The sequence below is a fragment of the Sciurus vulgaris genome (assembly GCF_902686455.1).
Source record: "Sciurus vulgaris genome assembly, chromosome: 2".
Classification (NCBI taxonomy): Eukaryota; Metazoa; Chordata; class Mammalia; order Rodentia; family Sciuridae; genus Sciurus; species Sciurus vulgaris.
The window spans coordinates 44,684,179-44,705,728 of NC_136462.1; the positions used below are offsets into that span (position 1 = coordinate 44,684,179).

Genomic DNA, 21,550 nt, shown 5'->3' on the forward strand with positions numbered 1-21,550 from the left:
AGCTTGAGCATCAAAATTAATTTTTAAATAATAAATTATAACCCATTAAGTAAAATTAAAATTCATGAACCAATAGTAATAAAGAAAAGATTTTTATTGTAGTTAAATGACAACTCAGAAATGTAGCAAGCATAAAAAAATTTTTTTAAAAAATCACCATTTTGCTAGTTAGTAGGCAAAAAGTATCAGTGAATGACAAGACCATTGGAAGTTTGATAAAGAACACGGTATTTAAATAATTTTAAGGTGTCTCCATACAGATTCATAAATTATAAAGGGAAAATGGTAACTGATTCATTTCGAAGTTGGGAAATTTGGTAGACCACACCTTAAGCAGGTGATCAAAGTTAACATCACGAATTTTGGGACAAACTGATAACACAGATGTGCTAGCACTGAAAATGACTCAATACCACTTACATAGTATAACTGTCAAAAATGTACAACCTGAATATAATGATGAAAAAACTATTGTGTAAACCCATATTGAGGAAGAGTCTATTTAACAACTTGCCTGTATTCTTCAAAAATTACAGGGTTATGTAAAACAAAAAAGGCTAAAGAACTTTTCCAGGTTAAAGGGGATTAAAGAACCATATAGTTAAGTTGATGGCACCTGTGTATAAAACCAGGTACTCAGGAGGCTGAGGTAGGAAGATTTCAAAGACCAGCCTAGGCAATTTGTTGAGACTCTCGAAATAAAACTTAAGTTGTAGTTCAATGGTAGAGTGCTTGCTAAGCATGAATGAAGACTTGGGTTCAATCCCCAGTACTTCCAAAAAAAAAATAGTGTATGATTTTGGATTACATCCTAGAATCAGAGGGAAGGGAGATGGGATGTTATATAAACTATTATTGGGGGCTGGGGTTGTGGTAGAGTGCTTACCCAGCATGCGTGAGGCACTGGGTTCAATTCTCAGCACCACATATAAATAAATAAATCAATAAATGTCCATTGACAACTAAAAATATATTAAAATAAACTATTATTGGAACAATGGGCAGAATTTGAAATAATAACTCTATACATTAGGTAATAACATTCCATCAAAGTTAAATTTTTTGAATTTGAAATTCATACTTTGATTGTTCAAGGGTAAAGAATCAAGATACTTGCCACTTCCTCAAATGGTTCAGCAAAACAATTATTACAAAATTTAAAAATAAGTATAATATGTATATGTGAAGAGAGAGGAATAGAAAGCAAATGTGCCAAAAGACATTAAAAGTTGGTGAATCTGATGAAGAGTATATAAAAGTTCATTGTATTACTACTATTACTACTTTTTATTTCTTGGCAGTACTGGGGATTGAACCCTGAGCCTTGCACATGACAGACAAGTGCTCTACCAAGTGAGCCATACCGCCAGCCCTTCTTTCTTTCTTTTTGGTACTGGGGATTGAAGCCAGGAGTGCTTAACTACTGAGCCACATTCCCAGCCCTTTTTTATATTTTACTTAGACAGAGTCTTTCTAAGTTACTTAGGGCCTTGTTAAGTGGCTTTAAACTTGCAATCCTCCTGCCTCAGTTTCCTAAGCGTGTGGAATTACAGGACTGAGCCACTGAGCCCAGTATCCCAGTCCTTTTATAAATTTTACTTTGAGACAAGTGTTCCACTGAGTTGCCAGCTTGGCCTTGTCTTCTTGTCTCAGCCTCTTGAGTAGCTGGAATTACAGAAGTGAGGCACCATGTCCAGTTTTCATTGTATCATTCTTACAATGTTTAAGTGTGAAAATTTTTGAAAATAAAAAGGTTAAAGAAATACATATACTTCCTTACAAAAGGAAAATCATCATTAAGATTAAGGACTTTGGCAAAGTAATTTAAAACAAACACAGCCTTTCTGAAAATGGAGTTATGAAAATTTTGGGTCAAAGTAATGAGAATAATTAACAATGAGGTCTACTCAAAAAGTCTAACATAAGGATACAAGATGCTACAGAAAGGTTACCCAATCAAATGTAGCCACATTGGGAATATAACCTGTTTCATGCCATACTAACTATAACGAAGATACCCCCATAAGAAAAACTTACACTGGAAGCGAGGACCTTCTTCCTCTATTGGTCTTCTTTGCGATTACTGGAGTTCCAAAATGCTCTGGATTTGTTAGTGGAAGTTGGTCAAGTGTCTGGATAAGAAACAGATGAATTAAATTCACATTTTACCTCTAGACCAATAGTTGTTGTTCACCCAAAAAGTCTATCCCTGTCAACTTACCTCACTCTCCGCAAAATGTCTCTCTCCTTTCAGACAAAGTGATGTACGTCTCAATGTTCTCTCATCACCGTCATCAAACACTACAATAAGCAAAAGATATCAGAGAATTTATGCACACAAACTAAATAAGAATGTAAGTGCGAAGACTGGTACTTTTGCTATCTATTTAGAACTTGATATTTGTTAGCAATTTTTCAGAACCCTTCAAAATGAACATACCACATTTTTTCAACAAAGAGACTCAGGTTAAATGGCTGTCCCAACTACTTAAATATTTCCATTTGCTTTTTCATTTTCTATTGCTACAGAACTACCTTTTTAACTCATTAGCAACCCACTCAAAAGAATGAATATTAAACTTTCTTCCCTTCTAGAATAAGCAAAAAGTTGGTTTCAAAAGAAATAGTGTAAGTTCTGCAACGGTTATCAATGGAGTACCCCTGACTTCCTGAAACAGTTGGACCCTGGTAATGATATGGGATGATGCCACTGTTTCTACTTATTTGTATGCTACAGAAGTACTAGTTGCCAGATTCTAAAGTCCTAAGTGTCAAGCTTTTCTTTTGCTAGAAAGATTAAATGATTCAGAAATAAAGACTGAAATAAGGAAATATCAGAAAGATACAAAGTTGTTTTTTTAAAAAGAAACTAAAAGAAGTCATGATCACTCATTGAAAGTTTTCACTTTTAATACCTATTTAACAAAATCATACTACTTAATTAACTATGCTTAAATATTCCAAGGAATAGAGACAATTTCTCCTTAATACTCTCCATATAACTATAGTTTTGATAATATTAATAGCATAATTTTACAGAATGTACTGATTTTATAGCATTTATTAAGTTTCTTAAAAAAGAAAATGCTTTTAGAAGACAACTAATCATCCAGGATTATGAAGAAATAAAATATAAGAAAACAGAATCCTTACCTCAGATACTTAAAATGCATATTGATAGAACGGTGTTTGAGTATTTTATAAAAAAACATTCACAGGAAAGCATATATACACAAAATTGTTATTAAGATTTCACCCTAATTTTCATAATTCTAGATGCTTTTCCATTCCAACACAGTAAGTAAATGTTAACAAAGGAAAACACTATACTTTGATTTAATAACTTAAGAATTAATAACTTAATGTGCCAGACTGAGAATCCTGAAAAATTTTTTTAAAAGATGTTTCATTAGTAAGCACTCTGCCTTCAAATCTTACATTTATTTTAAATAAGTTTTTTAAAAGAAAACTTAAATAGACAATGTAAGAAAATTAAAAGCTCCTGAAGCACATATTCAAAGAACCACAATGATTTCACAAAAGCAGCTGTGCTATGTGGGGTCCATGATTCAAAAATCGATGACTACCTATACATACAATGACAGAAACATCCTCCATCAGTTATATCACCAATCTGCTCTTGATTAATAATGTCCAAAATATGCACATCGAAAATCATCATGTAGCTGGGCTTGGTGGCACATGCCTGTAATTCCAGCAGCTCGGGAGGCTGAGGTAGGAGGATGAAGAATTCAAAGCCAGCCTCAGCAAAAGCAAGATACTAAGCAACTCAGTGAGACCCTGTCTCTAAATAAAATACAAAATAGGGCTGGGGATGGGGCTCAGTGGCCGAGTGCCCCTGAGTTTAATCCCCCGTACCCACCCCAAAAAATCATGATGTATATGTTAATGAGTATAATAAACCACAATTCTTTCAAAATCCAAATTATGAGACCTTAAAATAATTCTTCATGTTAGTATTAATACCTATAAGTGTAAGATTTTATAAATAATAAAATGTAAAGGTTTCAATTTTCTTTTATGTCTATAATGGTAAAGATAATGACATTGTGCATTTAAGTGGAAGTATGAGGACAGAAAATGGGAATCAGACTGATCATTAATATCAAATTTATACAACAAAATCTTTTTACAGTGTTCTATCAATAGCAGCCTTAAATCAAAACATTCTGATGAAAAACTTACAACAATTTATATTCCTTAGTTCCTGTTTTTAAAAAATACTCCCTTTAAAATCAAATCAAATTTTTGAAGGGAAAAATTCATTTCACTTCAACACTTTATCATGGACAGAAACAATGTAAAATCCAGGGGATTTGGGAACAACTACTTCACAGTTTTATAAATGAACACTTCCTACTTCAAGTAAACAAATAGTTCAAGATTTTTTTAAATTTACAAAACTATACAAATGTATATATTGAAGAACTTTATACATTTGTTAAGTAATGTAACTTTCAAAGATTTTTCTGCCCTTTTTTTTTAAATGTGGTGTGTGTATGGTGCTCGGGATAGAACCGGGCCTTGGGCATGTGAGGCAAGCACCTCATCAACTGAGCTAGATACCCAGCCTTCAAAGATTTTCTGAAACTCATGGAAATCCAATAACACAGTGGAGTTAGTAATCTCGACATCCCTGATTACCAAAATCTCAAAGAAGCTCCTTCTACAAGAAGTTCCTCTCTTAGCTTCCATGATACAAGTACCATCTGAAAGAACAACAAAGAACACAGGAACTGAAGAGTGACCCAAGGATTTTGGTAAGAGTGGAATGATTAGCTGTCGTCTATAGTAAGACTTAGTTCAGCTTTATAGAGCAATATGCCAAGAAAAAACAAGTTCACCTGTAAGGATTTAATAATTCTAAGAAATATCTGATGCCTACCAAAAAAATGGCATTTGAACAGGAAAGTGCTAAAGAACACGTATGTAGTTAAAACTAGGAGCTCTGTTATTACATTAGATATGAATACAAAAACCTACTTAAAGGAAAAACAACGAAGTTGAGATTCTCATGACAACACTAATCATACTAAACACACAAAATATACAAACCCTAAACCTAATATGTTAGAATTCAAGTCAGAAAACAACAGGGGTCAATGGGGAGTGATATCGCTCAAATTATATTGTTATAGTATGTGTGCATGTATGAATGTAACAAATCCCATCATTATGTAAAACTATAATGCGCCAATAAAAAATGTAGAAAGAAGAAACAACAACAGGGATCTAATTACTAAATACAAAAGGTTTGCCTACCTGTTATCATAACAATGATCATGTAGGACAGTAAAATAACAACAGTAAATAAAATTTATGCTTATTCAAAGATGTAATTAGTGATCACTAATTAAGCTTCTACCATGTCCTATCCTACACAAAAGCCTCTGCAAGGTGGGAATCACCATCCTTTTATAAAGAAACTGAGATTCAGAAGGTTAACCAGTGAACTATAATTTAGTTAAGGAAGGATCAAAAGACATAATAAGCATATATAAGGAAGCATAAAATAAACTTACACAAATCTAGATGGTATAGCCTACTACACACCTAGGCTATATAGTATACTCTATTGCTCCTAAGCTATAGGTAAAACCAATAGTTTTTAAGAAATTTACTTTTACTTACTTGACAAATAAAAATTGCACATATTTGGGCTGGGGAGATAGCTCAGTTGGTAGAGTGCTTGCCTCGCAAGCACAAGGCTCTGGGTTCAATCCCCAGCACCACAAAAAAAAAAAAAAAAGCATATATTTACCGTATATAACATGATGTTCTGAAATACAATATAGCATATATTTACAGCATACAACATGATGTTCTGAAATACAATATGTATACATTGGAATGCCTAAATCAAGCTAATATATGAATTACCTCACATATCTTTTTTTGTGGCAAGAACACTTAAAATCTACTTTTTTTAAAAAATGTTCTTATATTTTTAGTGGTTGATGGACCTTTATTTTATTCATTTATTTATATGTGGTACTTAGAATCAAACCCAGTGCCTCACACATGCTAGGCGAGTGCTCTACCACTAAGCCACAACCCCAGCTCCTAAAATCTACTTAAAAAAAAAAACAAAAACTTTTATTAGGTGTAGATGGACACAATATCTTCATTTTATTTATTTTTATGTGGTGCTGAGGATTGAACCCAGTGCTTCATATGTGCCAGACAAGTGCTCTACCCCTGAAATTCATCCCAGTCCCTCAAAATCTACTCTTGCACACAGATTTAACTTAACAAATTTTGTATTGACTAACATCTCCCCAATGTCTCATCCCCTGCAATCCACCACAGACCCCATAATCACTATTCTATCTCTTCTGAGTTTGACTTTTTTAGACTCCTCCTGTAAGAGTTCATGTGGTATTTTTTTTCTTTCTGTGCCTGGCTTATTTCACTTAGCATGATGTCCTCCAGGTTCATTCATTTTTGTCACAGTGACAGGATCTCCTTTTTCAAGGCTGCATAGTATTCCATTGTGAATATATAGGACATTTTATTTATTCATTCATCTCAGAGTCTCAAATTGGTTCCATATATTGACTATTAGAAACAATACTGCAATGAACATGGGAGTGCACATAGCTCTTAGACATACTGGTTTCATTTTTCTCTGGATATATAACAACCACCAGTGGAACTGTTGGATAATACAGAAGTTCTATTTTTAATTTTTGAGGAACAATACATTGGCTATGCTAGCTACATTCCCACCAACAAGGGTTGTATGCGTTCCCTTTCCTCCATATCCCTGTTGGTAGTCCTTATCCTTTGTCTTTCTAATAACAGCCATTCTAACAAGTGTTTAGTGATACCCTGTGGTGATTTTAATTTACATTTTCCTGATGATTACTACGTTGAGCATTTTTTCATATACTGTCATGCATCAATTAACAACAGGAATCTGAATATGTTCTTGAATGTGTTGTCAATTGTGTTAGTCAGCTTTTTGTCACCTTGACAAAATTACCTGAGAAAAATACCTTAGAGGAAGAAAGGTTTATTGACTCAAGGTTTCAGTCTATTGTCAGCTGGCTCTAAGGCAAAAACTTCATGGTGGAACAGTGTGGCAGAGGTAAGCTGCTCATGCCAAGAGCAGCTGAGAAGCAGAAAGGAAGGGGCCAGGGACATGAACCCAAGAACCACTCCATCTAACTAGATTCCTCCTCCTCCAGTTTCCACCACCTCCCAACAGTCTATTAAGGTATAAACCGTCAGTGGTCAGAGTCCTCATGATCCAGTCACTTCCCCAAATCCTGACCAGGGACCAAGCCTTCAACACATGAGCCTTTAGGACACACTCCAGATCCAAACCATAACATCATGCGATTTCGCCCCTGTGAGAACATCACAGAGGGTGCTTAAACAAACCTAGATGATATAGCCTACTACACAACTAGGCTGCAGAGTACAGGCTCTTGCTCTTGGGCTACAAACTTGTATGGCATGTTATAGCACTGAATACTGTGGGGAAGAGTAACACAAAAGGTAAGTACTTGCATGTTTAAAATATCTAAACATAGAAAAGGTACAGTAAAAACACATTATAAATGATTTTAAAAAATGGCACACCTGACCATGTATAGGGCACTGACCATGTATGGAATCTGAGGACCAGAAGTTGCTTTGGGTAAGTCAATGATAGAGTGGTAAGCAGAAGTAAAGGTCTAGGCAAAACCACACACTAGTGCAAATCTTACAAGCATTGTGCATTCAAGCTGCACAAAACGTATATAGGATGTTTTTCTTTTTTCAATATTTAAACTTAGTTTACTGTAACTTTTTTAGTTTATAAAGTTAACTTTTTAAACTCCTTGATCCATGTAACAACGCCCATTTAAAAACACAAATCCACTGTACAGCTACACAAAAATATTGTCTTCCTTTATATCCTTATAAGCCTTTTCTATTTTAAATTTCTTTTTTTTTTTTTACTTTTTAAATTTTGTTAAAAACTAAGGCATAAACACACATTTGCATAAGCCTACACAAGGTCAGGGGCATCAATATCACCATCTTCCACCTCCACAGCCCGTCACACTGCAAGGTCTTCAGGGGCGGTCACACCCCCAGAGCTGTCATCCTGCAGTAACAAGGTCTTCCTCTGGAGTACCTCCTGAAAGACCTGCCTGGGACTGCTTAACCGTTGTTTTAGACAGCTATTTCAATGCTGTGACTAAAACATCTGACCAGAACAATTGTAGAGGAGGAAAAGTTTGAGGGCTCACAGTTTCAGAGGTCTTAGTCCACAGAGGGCTAGCTCCACTCCTCAGGGCTTGAGGTGAGGCTGAACTTCATGGTGGGAGAGGGTGGCAGAGGGAAGCAGCTCATCTCATGGTGCTCAGGAAGAAGGAAGAGACTCCACTCTCCAGATACAAAATATATACCCCGTAGCCACACCCCCAATGAACCACTTCCATCAGCCACACCCCAGTTGCTTCCAGTCACCACTCAGTGAATCCCATTAGGAATTAATTCTCTGATAGGTTAGGACTATGACTCGATCATTTCTCTTCCAAACCTTCTTGTACTGTCTCACATGTGAGTTTTTGGGGGACACCACATTGAAACCATAACAACAGTTAACTTCTTTTCTTATTTTTTTTTAATTTTTACAGACTGCATTTTGATTCACTGTACACAAATGGGGTACAACTTTTCATTTTTACAGTTGTGCATGATGTAGATTCATACCATTCGAGTAGTCATGCATGTACACAGGGTAATGGTGCCTGTCTCATTCCACCATCTTTCATACCCTGCCCCCTCCCCCCTCTCATTTGCCTCTACCTAATCCAAAGTTCCTCTATTCTTCTCTTATCCCCCACCTCCCACCGCCATTATGTATCATCATCCACTTATCAGGGAAAACATTCAGCCTTTGGTTTTTTGGGATTGGCTTATTTCACTTAGCATGATGTTCTACAATTCTATCCATTTACCTTTTTTTTTTTTCCTTAAAAGTAGGAGTGTAGTCTAAAATAATGATAAATAGTATAGTAAATACATAAAACAGTAATATGGTCTTTATTGTCATTTATCAAGTATACGAACTATATACAATTGTATGTGCTAAACTTGTATACAGCTGGCAGCACAGGTTACACCAGCATCACAAGCATGTGAGTCATTTGTTGCATTGCAAGGGTTATGAAGTCACCAGGTGATGGGAATTGTTTAGCTGAATTATAATCTTTTTTTTCTTTTTCTTTCTTTCTTTCTTTCTTTTTTTTTTTTTTTGTGTGTGTGGTGCTGGGGATTGAACCCAGGGTCTTGTGCATGCGAGTCAAGCACTCTACCAACTGAGCTATATCCCCAGCCCCTCAATTATAATCTTGTGGGACCACCATCATATATGTGGTCAGTCACTAAACAAAATATGATTATGTAGTGCATGACGGTGTTCACTGGCCATTTAAAAAGTCTTCTTTTGAGAAATATTTACGTCCTGTGTTAGCTTTCAGTGACCATAACACCTGAAATAATCAATTTAAGAGAAAAAGCTTATTTTAAAAGGCTTATAGTTTTGGAGGTTTCAGTCCAAGATTGACAGGTGCTTTGGGCTCTGTTTCAAGGTAGAGCATCATGTCAGCAGTGCACAGCAAAACCATTCACCAAAGTGAGAAGAGGAAGGTGCTGGGGTCTTAAGAGTACAACCCCAATGACCAGAAGACCTCCTCCTAGTCCCACATCTTAGAGGTTCCACACCTCCCCACAGTGCCACAGGCTGTGGGCCAAGCCCTTAAAACATGGGCCTTTGGGGGAAACTTATCCGGAACACAGCAGCAGGTCTTTTGACCATTTTTCAACAGCACTGTTTTCTTGCTATTGAGTTCCTCATGTATTTTGGATACTAACTCCTTATCCTATGTATTATTTGCAAATATTTCCTCCCATTCCATAGGTTGTCTCTTCACTCCATTGAATGATTTCTTGGCTGTGCAGAAACTTTTATTCTGATGTAATCCCATGTATTTATTTCTGCTTTTGTTAACTGTCTTAGTACATTTTTCTTACTATAACAAAATATCTGAAAGCTGAGGTCTATTTAGCTCACAGTTTTGGAGGATGAAAATCTAAGATCCAGCAGCCCAAAAAGTTCAGCCTCTGATGAGGGTCTAATGGCAGATGATATGATGGCAAGTACATGGGTAAGACAGATCACATGGGGAGACAGGAAGCCAGAGGGGGATTTAAAGGTCACTTTGTGTCAGTACCTCAATCCCTTCTAATGGAAGCACTCTCCCAATGCCCTGAACACCTCAAACCATGCCCCATGTCTTAAAGGTTCCAGACCACATCACATTTCTACTCTAAAACCAAACTTCCACACTTGAAACCTTGGGGACAAGCCACATCCAAACCACAGCAATGTGTTTTTGGGATCATTAAAAAACAACAACAAAAATGATTGCCCAGGTGAATGTAATGGAACTTCCAGTTATGTTTAATGTAGTCATTTTACAATTTGAAGTGTAAGTCTTTGATCTCGTCAGTTGTTTTTTGTACACAGTATGAGATGATGCTCTGATTCCATTTTTCTGCATATGGATATCCAATCTTCTCAACACAATTTATTGAAAAGATTTTCCATTCCCCATTTTGGCGCTTTTGTTGAAAATCAACTGACTGACTATAAATGTGAGGATTTCTGTCTGGGTTCTCTATTCTGTTCTATTGGTCCATGTCTATTTTTGTACAGGATCATGCTGTTTTGATTACCATAGTTTTGAAATCAGTAGTGTGATTCACCAGCTTTGTTCTTTTTGTTCAAGATTGCTTTAGCTTTAGCTCCAAAGTTCTCAAAGAATAGTCATCCCAAGAATTGTGGTGATAGCTACAGAAGTCTGTCAGCAGCTAAGGACAAAAAATTAAGCAATCTAGAAACTGAAGAAATTTATATGTACATACTTTTATATTAACAAAATATCTGGGACTACTAAGTCTCAGATGGTCATTTAAATATGGGTTAAAGCCTACCACAGAAGTGAAAATATTTCTTTGATGCTTAATACTTTTCTTAATTAATGACTTCCTAGTAGGTAGATTACCACCTGGTTTTGAAAACATTTTTGTGGTTGATTTTAATTACAAAAACATTGTCAAAAGAGGGTATGAATGACTAAATCAAAAGCCTAATGAGCCTACATTATATTCTTTAAAATTCAGCCTATTCACGATTTTAATCTAAACATTCTCCTTAATCCTTTACCAACTAGAACGTATAGAAAAGCTGATAGAACAAATGTTTAAACAATAACAAGACACAAAAATATCTGATTTTTTTTTTTTTTTTTTTTTGTACCAGGGATTGAATCCAGGGACACTTAACCACCAAGCCACACCCCCAGACCTTCTTTATTTTGAGACAGGGTTCCACTAAATTGCTAAGCTAAGGGCCTCACTAAGTTGCTGAGACTAGCTTTGAACTTGTGATCTTCCAGCCTCAGCCTCCCAAGTCACTGGGATTACAGTCATGTGCCACCATGCCTGGCCCAGAACATCTGATTCTTAAAAAGTGTTTCTTGTTACAAAAATATTATACTCATTTAAACAAAAGAATCAAGCTTAGTGTTAAACTTGAAATAAGAATGTATGTTTGTACGTTTTATATGTGATTGCTGGGATTTTCTTCCTTTAAGTCTTCCATATTTTATAAGTACGATGTGCTATTTTTAGTACTACAAAAAGGCAAAACAAATGCAATATTCAAAATGTCTTACTGACAATTTATATACACAAGGAGCAAACGGTAATATTCAAGTGGAGATATGAATTCTAAACTCAATTCTAACACCTTTTGAATGACTGGACAGGTAACAGTCACATATATTACAGATTCCTTATCTTCAATGTAAGGATCAGAACTGTCAAATCAATAAATTATGGTAGGAAGCACTTGTTGTATGAAGATAAAATATTCTAATACTAAAAAAACACCAAACAAAAAATGACCTGGGGCTCATTATTGTTCAACATTAGGGGGTGAAGTGGTATTAGATTTAAAATCTTAAAAACACTGAGTCATTTCATATTCATAATCTCTTTTAAACTGGTTAATCAGTAATAACAGAAAAGAAATACCGACATTACACAAGGAATATCACTGACTAATGATAATTTTATCTTTTTTAGATGTGTGAGTCACAAAGCTAGCCTGAATGATAACTTTAGATCATTAATAATCATAAGTCCTATTTGATTCAAGTCAGCAATGTGGTGTCTTCTTTTTCCATTTCTAATAGTGCAATATAACTTCAGGGCTTTCATGAAATAAAAAAGGTCATAAAGAATATTGATACCTTATATGATTTTCTGATTCCACCTATGTAATACTTTGCTGGTAACTGGAAATGAAGAAAACTTCCATAAAAAAGGAATTAAACATAATGGGTAGTATGTACTCAATAAAAGAAAAACATAGGAAGTTCATGGCCTATAAGAGCTTACACATTTCAGTTTGCCACTGTTTTAAACCAAGTAGTAAAGAAACTCATTACATGTACTCTGATCATTCTTTATGTGGTCCACCTCTGTCAATAAACATGACTCATAGCAGGGTAATATAACGAGTGTGTAATCTAACTTCATAATGCCTCTTGAAATCTTCAATATTTACATTAAAAAATCTGATTCATGCACATAAATGCAAAAATACTTAATATTTTATTTCTGCTGTTTTGCTTTTGCAGTGTTGGGGGCTGAATTTGTGGCCTTATGCATGCTAGGCAAGCACTCCACCATTGAGCTATATCCCCAGCCCTCTTTAATAATTTGAATTTTTCTCCCAAATAAATCTCTATTTCTCCACATGCCATCTGTTTTCCGAAGTATGTACTACCTGCATCAGAGTCACCAAATGTACTTAGAAAAGAAAGATTCTTGCATTGCCATCCCTGGACCAACTAAATTTGTAAGATTTGGGGTCCTCAAAACATTTTTTAAAGTAAGTGCCAACTGATTCTTTTTTTTTTTTTTTTTTTTAGTTGTCAATGGACATTTATTTATTTATTTATATCCTGTGTTGAGAATCGAACCTAGTGTCTCACACATACTAGGCAAGTGCTCTACTACTGAGCTACAACCGCAGCTCGCAAACTGATTCTTATGTAAACTGATGCTTGATACTTGATACTTCAATTATGTGCAATTTAGGTTCTAAATAGTTTGAGAACAAGAATGATATAATTTCTTCTGTAATTACGTAACACAGAAAAGCCCTGTAGAGAATGCCCAGTATCAAGTACTTTTTAGAAATTCTAAAATATCACTCACATAGACTACAGGGGTCATTATTCATAACTGAATAATTGTTCTGGGATGCAGAATCCCAGAATGTGAAAACCTGCAAACATAAGCACTGCATCAATCAGGAAAGCTTCACAAGTACTTTGAGTGCAACCTTGATAGTGCCACATAAGATGCAATATTAGTATTTGAATATGCATTCTATAATTTCACCCGATTCTACACATATCAACTTCTGTCATTTTGACTAGTATCTTCTTTAATACATAAAAACTGTATTTACTTAATTGTAAGAGTTAACTTTAAGCTTAGGTTTTAAATCTCCAACAACTATAAATAGCCACAGCAAAGATTAATAAAAATATGTAGTTCAGAAAAATGGTTTTGTTGTGAAACAACAACTTATAGGAGGTCCAAGGAGAATAAAAAAGGTTAGGGAAAGGAGTTATATACAGCAAATTGCTACTACTAGTAGAAGCTAAAGAGTAAAACTCAGTAAGTACAATTTTAAACCAAAATGTGTTCTTCATAACTTTGAGCATTAACTGGAAATGAATGATTTTTACCCAAAGCAACAAATCAAGTAAACTAAAAGTAAACCTAACAGATCATTTCCTTTCTTTTGACAAGGAAACTACAACACTATAATTACACCATTTATATTAAGCTATAAATATAAAAACAATGCTACTCGTATCCAGTAAAAAACGAGGTATCAGGTGTACTCCACAGGACTGTGTAGTCCAAACTACTGGGAGATATGGAAATGTTATCTACTGCTATTCTCATCAGCATGATAGCAACTATTCAAGTACTACTTTAAGGTCTTCATTTACATATAGTATGATACTTGTTGCTTCTCATTAAAGTTTTTACAACTAGTGTAAGCCAACACATGGAATGTTAAGAATGCATTCATGTTAATGTTAACAGCATGATTATCTTCCTTTGATTTTTTTGAAATGGGGCTCATGCTGAACTGGAACTTCTACTCCTATCTCAACCTCCTGAGTAGCTGGGACGCTGGGAGTGCACAGCAGTCTGTTTTCCTAAATGTGTACTACTCACATCAGAATCACCTAATGAATTTATGGAAATAAAGAGTCTTGCATTGCCATCACCAGACCTACTAAATTCGAGACTTTGGGATCCTCAAACCTCAGCTCCACTGAAGCCGGTTTAAATCTTTCATGAAAACTGCTAACAGGAGAGCCCCCGTTGTACTGAACATAAAAATGGAGCTAAAACATCTGGGCTTGACTCCTCTCTGTTCAGAACCTTTTCAGTTTGTAAATTCTGTAACAGCTACATTACCCTTATATAAAACAGGTAGCAATAGCACCTATGAAATCTTAACTGCAATTACAGAACAAGCGAAAAGATCTGATTATTTACAATACTGACTTTTCTTACGAAGAAAAATAATCATATATTCTAACATTTTAGAGAAATATCAAAGTAACCTAAAACAAAGTGCATTCTTGGATGAAAAAACACAAATGGCCAAGCTACTATGGGAGATGACTATTTTTGTTAAGAGTAGGGCATCATTAAAATTTAATCCAGCTATATCCAGTAAATTGACAGGAAAGAATAAATACATGGTTGTCTGCCAACACAATGCTTCAGTGTATCCACAAAAGAAAGGTATATGTAACTTCCAAATCAAATCTATGTATTAAGTTACTTAACTACTTACCCACAGTATACCAACTAGCATCTGTCAACTTGCTGATAATAGCTTCCTGAAAGGATCCATCAGATGTCCTGGTTTCAACAATAGCTCCAACCTAAAATATAAAACCCAAATTTCCTTACCAAATTTAAACAAACAAATCAAATCACACCCACCAACTACATGATCTGGGTAAGAAAAATAATACCTATAATTCTTCCTTACTGTAGCTCAGATCTTTATCATTTATGGTGCTCATATCTTCATTAAGTTATTTGACCCCAAAGCTTAAGTAAGGTAGCTATTATCATCCCTATTTAACATACTGTAGCTCAGAAAGAGAAAATAATTTGCAGAGTCCAGAATGAAAATCCAGTCTCTTAAATTTTACTTTAGAGCTTTTTCATCATCACACTGCCTTTAAGAAAATTAAATAAGAACCATAAAAATATAAGACAACCAAAATAGTCTCAATTTTCTTTCACAGAAATATTGAATATTGGATTCAGCATTTGTATTTAAGGGACCTTTTAGATAAAGGTTCACCTGGAGACAGAAGGATGGACCAGTTGACCTTCTTTCAGCTTCCAGACCTTTGTATATCAGATAATAACCGAAGTGGTACTCTGACATAACAAAGATTTATTACATAAACAAATGGCCAAAATGGACAGAACACATAATAAAGGTATTCATTAAATTGAATTATGAAATGAACATATAGTTTACTTGGTAAATCAGAATAACATAATATTCAAGCTTACAACACTGGTATATAACTTAGCAGGCATCATCTCAGATATGGCAATGATGTAAAAAATAAAGATATTCAGTCTAATAATTTAAAACAAAAGATGGGTGAAGATTTAACATGTTTATATGTATATTAAATATCACGATTTATACTAACTACAAATATTGCATGATTTATACTAAGTATACAAATATCTTATTTGTATTTTTATTTTCTGTTTAACATTCTTTTAAAATGTTAACTGTAAAATTTTACAAAATTTTACAATTGTAATATTCAGTAAATTATGGTACGAGTCTACAATTCATTATTTTAAACTGTATAACATACGTACTCTTAAAGGACCCTTTACTTGGTCATCCTGCACCAATTGTGTTGTATTATCCTGTTTCAGGAGTACCTGAAAAATATTTTTGCACAATAATTTGCATGCTTAAGTTTAAAACAATACATTTATGTTAACACTGTAACAACCATGTCTTTAAGTATGCTTTCTTAGTATCCTGTGATTACCTCTGATTATTACATTGTCTTGTATTTATGTTAATTGTCCTTCTCATTAACTGTGAGTCCCTTGTGAGCCTGGGATTTCCTTTTACTACTATAAGCCCAGCAGTAGGCCAGTGTCAACGCATATTATAGGCATTAGTAACTTTACTGAGTGAGTGAACTATAAACAATTTATAATTTATAATGATTACTGTATAACTTTAAAACTAACTTTAGTACATTTTATCAATGACATAAGAAATTCTGGTTATTATAAAATATTTTTTTAAATAGATATCAAACTTCATTGCCTACTTAAAACCAAAAGTCCTTAATCTGAACAATAAGTATGAGCAATTCAGTTACAAACTGGTGCTCCTTTCTAATCCTCCTTCCTCCCATATAGGGTAACTATCCATAATAAAGCAATCACACAAATAAGCAGATTCTAGGTATATATAATAAAAACAATCCTAAAATAATTACTGTGTCAGTAAATGAGAACCACAATATTTAAAAAAGTAAAAATGTTCAAAGATTCTCACTAAATATTTAGGAATCAAATCTTACATGGTTAGAAGGCTATTAAACAAAGAAGAAATAAATATCAAACAACATGCTAATCATACTTAAAGAAAAGTTTTAGTGGCAGATCAAAATTTAAACAAAAATTTTTTAAAAATCATGGAAAACTCTATCTACCACACAAATCACATTTCTCAAGTTTAATGGTTCTCAAAGTTTAACATGCACCAGAAACATGTGGAGAGCTTGTTAAAACACAATTGCTGAACTTTACCCCTAGAGTTTCTGATTTGGAAACAAGTCAGAAAAGGGCCCAAGAATTTTCACTGTGAACAAGTTTCCAGATGAGGCTGAGGCTGCATGTCTGGGAGCCACACTTTTAGAGTCACTGCTCTAGTTCATTCATTAATTTATTCAACAAATTTTAAGGACCTGCTATGTATTAGGCTTAATTATAGGTGTCAGGGATAGAACAAGTCAGATGTTTCCTCTTTTTCGTGTTTAATTCTGGCAAGAAAACATCAGATATGTAAGTGAACAAAGCAAACTGCAAACTGCAGGTACAGCATGATCCAATAACAACAACAATAATGGCAGGCACATTACAAAACCTAAACCACCACAGAGAATCTCTTCGGGATGTTATCAAGGACAATTTTGATGAACTATATTTTATAGCTCATGTATAATGTCAAAAATGTTTTTATAAACAGATTCTTTTGCATTTAAATAACAGACTATTAAAAACTATATTTATGTAGAAAAAATTACTAGAAGGAAACAAAAAATGTTGTTTCTAAAAAGTAAGCTATATAATTCACCTGTATTTTCTGTAATATATTATATAGTAATATATATATTATATAGTAACATAATATGTTTCTGTAATATATTATATAGTAATATGTTAACTTTAATTTTTTCTGGTCATAAAAACATCTTAAAAATCAACTTTTTGATTCATTTTTAATGTTGTCTTGAAAACACAATTCCTGTTGTACTGTTCTTCCTAATTATTGAAACTGTCTCTACCTGAACATTATGAAAGAGGAGAAAAAAGATTATAATAACTATGCTACTACAAAAAGGAAAGATCCAAATAATAGGAGTATCATGAGCATGGTATTTTGATAGAAGCATTTTGGAATAATTTCTCATTTGGAGTTATTTCTCAATTTTTAATATGTGCTTTTCCTGTATGTTTAGTTATAACCATGCTTTCACATAATATAGGTTCAATAAACAAAATATTGATTTTCAGTCTTCCCCTCTAGTTAACTCTAATCTCTAATAAAACTCTAATCTCTTTAAACCAGTTAATAAAGTTGTTACAATAAAAAAATACACATATATACATAGATATATATATTACCTTAACTTTCACCAGCCTTTTCACTGTTTTAATCTTTGCCTCACAGAAGGCACCTCGGTACTTGGCACTGACATCAGTTCCCACTGTCAGGTAGGCAGGCTCATCCGCCGCCTGATGAAAGGAACATAAAACTGTGAATGTCAGTACTATTTTCCCTACCCCAGTCTGAAGCAGCATTGAAAATTTCTGTATTTAAAGCGATCAGAACATTAAACAGTATTTGCTTATTAATATAATTGATAATGTGAAAACCCCCAAAGCAAACATTTTATTAACAAAGTTTCATTTTATATACCAATTTTATATATTGATTTCCTGATACCATAAAACATTTTAAAGTTGTAATTAGAAATTAGAAAGAAAATATAATTTTCTTCTCCACATACAAAATGTCTTATAAAAAAAATACCATTTATATAAGAAATATAAAAATAAAACAAAAAATTCTATTAAATATCTCATAAAACTTATTCACGTATGGCTGCCAATAATTCTGTTTTCAAATTAAAAGAAATATTTCTACTAAACCTAACACTAACAATACATAATTAACTGTTGATTTAGCTGTATAAAGGCAACATTGTTTTAGATGTAGTTTACCTACACAGATAAGAAAGGAAGTCAACCCTTTTGGAAAATTCACTGGCTAAAAGCTGTAACTGAAAGGTAAAGGAATTCAGTTGGTGAATGCAGATATGAACTGAAACCTCAAGTCTGCAACCGTAAGTAGTTTATCACACTGGTCTTCTTGGTATTAAAATAAATAAAGAAAGAAAGAAAGAAAGAAAGCTTTATTAAGAAATGTCTACTTTTATTTTAGTTACAGGGCATTTAACCCAGGGGTGCTTTACCACTGAGCCACATCCCATCCCTTTTTATGTTTTATTTTGAAACAAGGTCTCACTGAGTTGCGTAGGGTCTTGCTAACACTGAGGCTGGCTTTGAATTCATGATCCTCTTGCCTCAGCTTTCCAAGTTGCTGGGATTATAGGCATGTGCCACCACGCCTGGTTAGAAATATCTACTTTTAGCAAATGATCATGATCAGAATGATACTTTGAAAGATGAGAAATTTCATTCTATCATTCATTTTAATCTTCACCTTAAGAGGATGACACTATTTCAGTCTGTCATTTTACCTATTTTTTCCAAAAGTTATGCATATTCATAAATTCAATTCAACATAACTAAGCACAAAGGTAACTGTTTATTTACATATTTTTAAATAGAAAACAACTGTGCTCATTTCCAGTAAGTTTTTCCAAGTAATATTAGAGAAGGTTAGATGTGTCACTTCAAGAAAATAGGAAGATGAGAAAGTTCAGGAAATTGTCCTTTTAGAGCCTAATGTACTAAAATTGTGAATAAGACATGGGTCAGGTACTTCGTAAAGTCAAGGGCATTTACAAAGATTGCAAACTGAAGATGAATTTGTGTGACAAATAAATATATACCCAGAAACATTCAATGGCCCCAGCACTTCACAATGCTGTGAGACCTTCCTTTCTTTTTCAAACATCCATATGTTTCCAAGGTTAGGAGTCTTCAGAAGAATGTGCATATGTGTTTTCAAGGATGGATATATGTTTTAAAATGTTTACTATAAAGATTAAACTAAAACTAAGTATTAAATGTTCTGAGTTCAACTTCTACTATAAACGTAGAAGTCTGTTTTATCCCCAAGAAAATATCTCCTTTACTCAGTCCCTATATTCTTTCTCTCAGAAAATCGCACGACAAAAATAATATTTTCAAAAAATTCCCCAAAGAACCAAAGCAAGACAAAAGCTCTACTTCTGCAAAGGTTGCTGCCAACACAGGAAGTGTTTAAAAATACTAGCTGAATGGACAACAATTGAAAGGCTGTCCCAGTCTTTCCAAAGTGCTAACTGCTACAAGAGAGCTGACCTGACTGCATTACACATATTTCTCACCCTTTCACATGTTCTCATTTTCCGAAAGTGCTGCTTAGTACAGAAATCAATTTTAAGTAACAAAAGGATGACATTCCAAGGCACCAGCCCCAGGACTGGCAGTGGCCAGGGCACGAGGTTCAGATGAGTTGATTCCACTTACCTTCATTTTTATTGGTGATCTGTGGGGTTCCAGCTCAACGAGTTATCTTGGCTGTCGACAGAACCATGGGGAGGGAAGACAGGCACAGAATCAGTCAACAGCGGGGAGCGACCCAGGAAAAGAAAGTAAACAAACGGCAGCGGGGAGGGGCAGAACCCTCAGCAGCCAAGGGATAAGACCCCCTCGGAGGGCAGCCGGACGCAAGAGCCGAGAGGGCAACGAGAACCCCACGGGCGCCAAAGGGCAGCCTGTTCCACCCCGGAGCTCGTCAGCGGCCCACCGCGCCCCCGCCTCGCTGGCCACTTTGATCCGGAATGCTTAACTCGGAGCCCCTGGACTGTTCGCCCTGGAAAAGGGCAGGGCACGGTCTGGGCTTCCCCGAGTCCTCTACAGGGGCGACCGCCGAGCCTCCACTCAGCCGCCCCCTGGATACCCTGACTTCGGCCCGCGCCCCGCCTCCGCCGCTCGTCCCCCTCGGCCCGCCCCGGGCCCGCGGTGGCGGCAGCGGAGTGTCACGGCGCCATTGCTCTCCTTCCTTCGCTCTGCACCATGTCAGGAAGGAGAAGCGCTCCTTCACCCGAAGGGGCAGGGGCGGCGGCCTGCTGCCCGGAGCCGCGAGCGCGAGGGAGCCCGGCTCAGAGGAGGGGGCTGTGGGGCGGGGAGGAGGAGGGGAGGTGGCCCGGACCGGGCAGGGTGTGGGAGGGGAGGGGAGCCGCACAGAGGCAGCCGCCGCCTCCTCCCGCGCCCGCCTCAACTTTTTGTACAGCCCGGAGAGGTACCAGCCCCCGGTCCCTAGTCCCCAGCCCCCCGGGTCCTGCCACGGACTCCATAGAGAAAGACGCACCACGGAGTTGGGGGACGGCTCCTCCAAGCAGCCGGCTTCTCGCCGCGCGGAAGCAAACTTAGCGGCGCGGCCAGCCCCACAGCCATTTTCCCGGGTAACCCGGAGAAGCGGCCGAGGAGGGGGCTGCCGCGGCGGTTCCTGCAGTTGCTGCCGCTGTTCCCTGACTTGCCACTTCTCCTGCGCTCGCTGCACCGCTTGCCTAGCATCCTCCTCCCCACCTCCAAAGCTTCCAACTGCACCGGGACCCCGGGCAGCAGCACCAGCTGCTACTGCCGCTTAGACCATTCAGTATACCCGCTTCCCTTCTCCCCACCTACCTACTGCGGGTGAAGTGCGAGCTGTCAGCTCTCTAGTCCTCCACCCAACTGACCGCCGTGGGCCCCCGTCCGGGAAGCACCACTCCGGGCCGCGGCGGCAGTTCCTGCGCCGGATTCCCCACTCGCCCCGATTTACTGCCACAATCCACCAAATAACAAGCTGTTGAGCAGACTCGCTTCTACACGAACTCCTATTGGCTGCCCATGACGCCGA

General features: G+C 36.2%; 1 protein-coding gene across 1 annotated transcript in view; it reads right to left on the bottom strand.

Moving 5' to 3' along the window:
* ARID4A (AT-rich interaction domain 4A) overlaps nucleotides 1–21,489 on the bottom strand; it is a 67,183-nt gene extending 45,694 nt beyond the window's left edge. The window contains exons 1-7 of the mRNA XM_079125793.1: nucleotides 21,337–21,489; nucleotides 20,176–20,226; nucleotides 18,100–18,210; nucleotides 16,048–16,113; nucleotides 14,984–15,074; nucleotides 2,222–2,301; nucleotides 2,038–2,132 (exon numbers count right to left, since the gene is read on the bottom strand). Coding sequence (XP_078981919.1) covers nucleotides 2,038–2,132; nucleotides 2,222–2,301; nucleotides 14,984–15,074; nucleotides 16,048–16,113; nucleotides 18,100–18,210; nucleotides 20,176–20,181 — 449 coding nt within the window. The 5' untranslated portion in view covers nucleotides 20,182–20,226; nucleotides 21,337–21,489. The remainder of the gene's footprint in view (nucleotides 1–2,037; nucleotides 2,133–2,221; nucleotides 2,302–14,983; nucleotides 15,075–16,047; nucleotides 16,114–18,099; nucleotides 18,211–20,175; nucleotides 20,227–21,336) is intronic.
* Nucleotides 21,490–21,550: the final 61 nt, after the last annotated feature.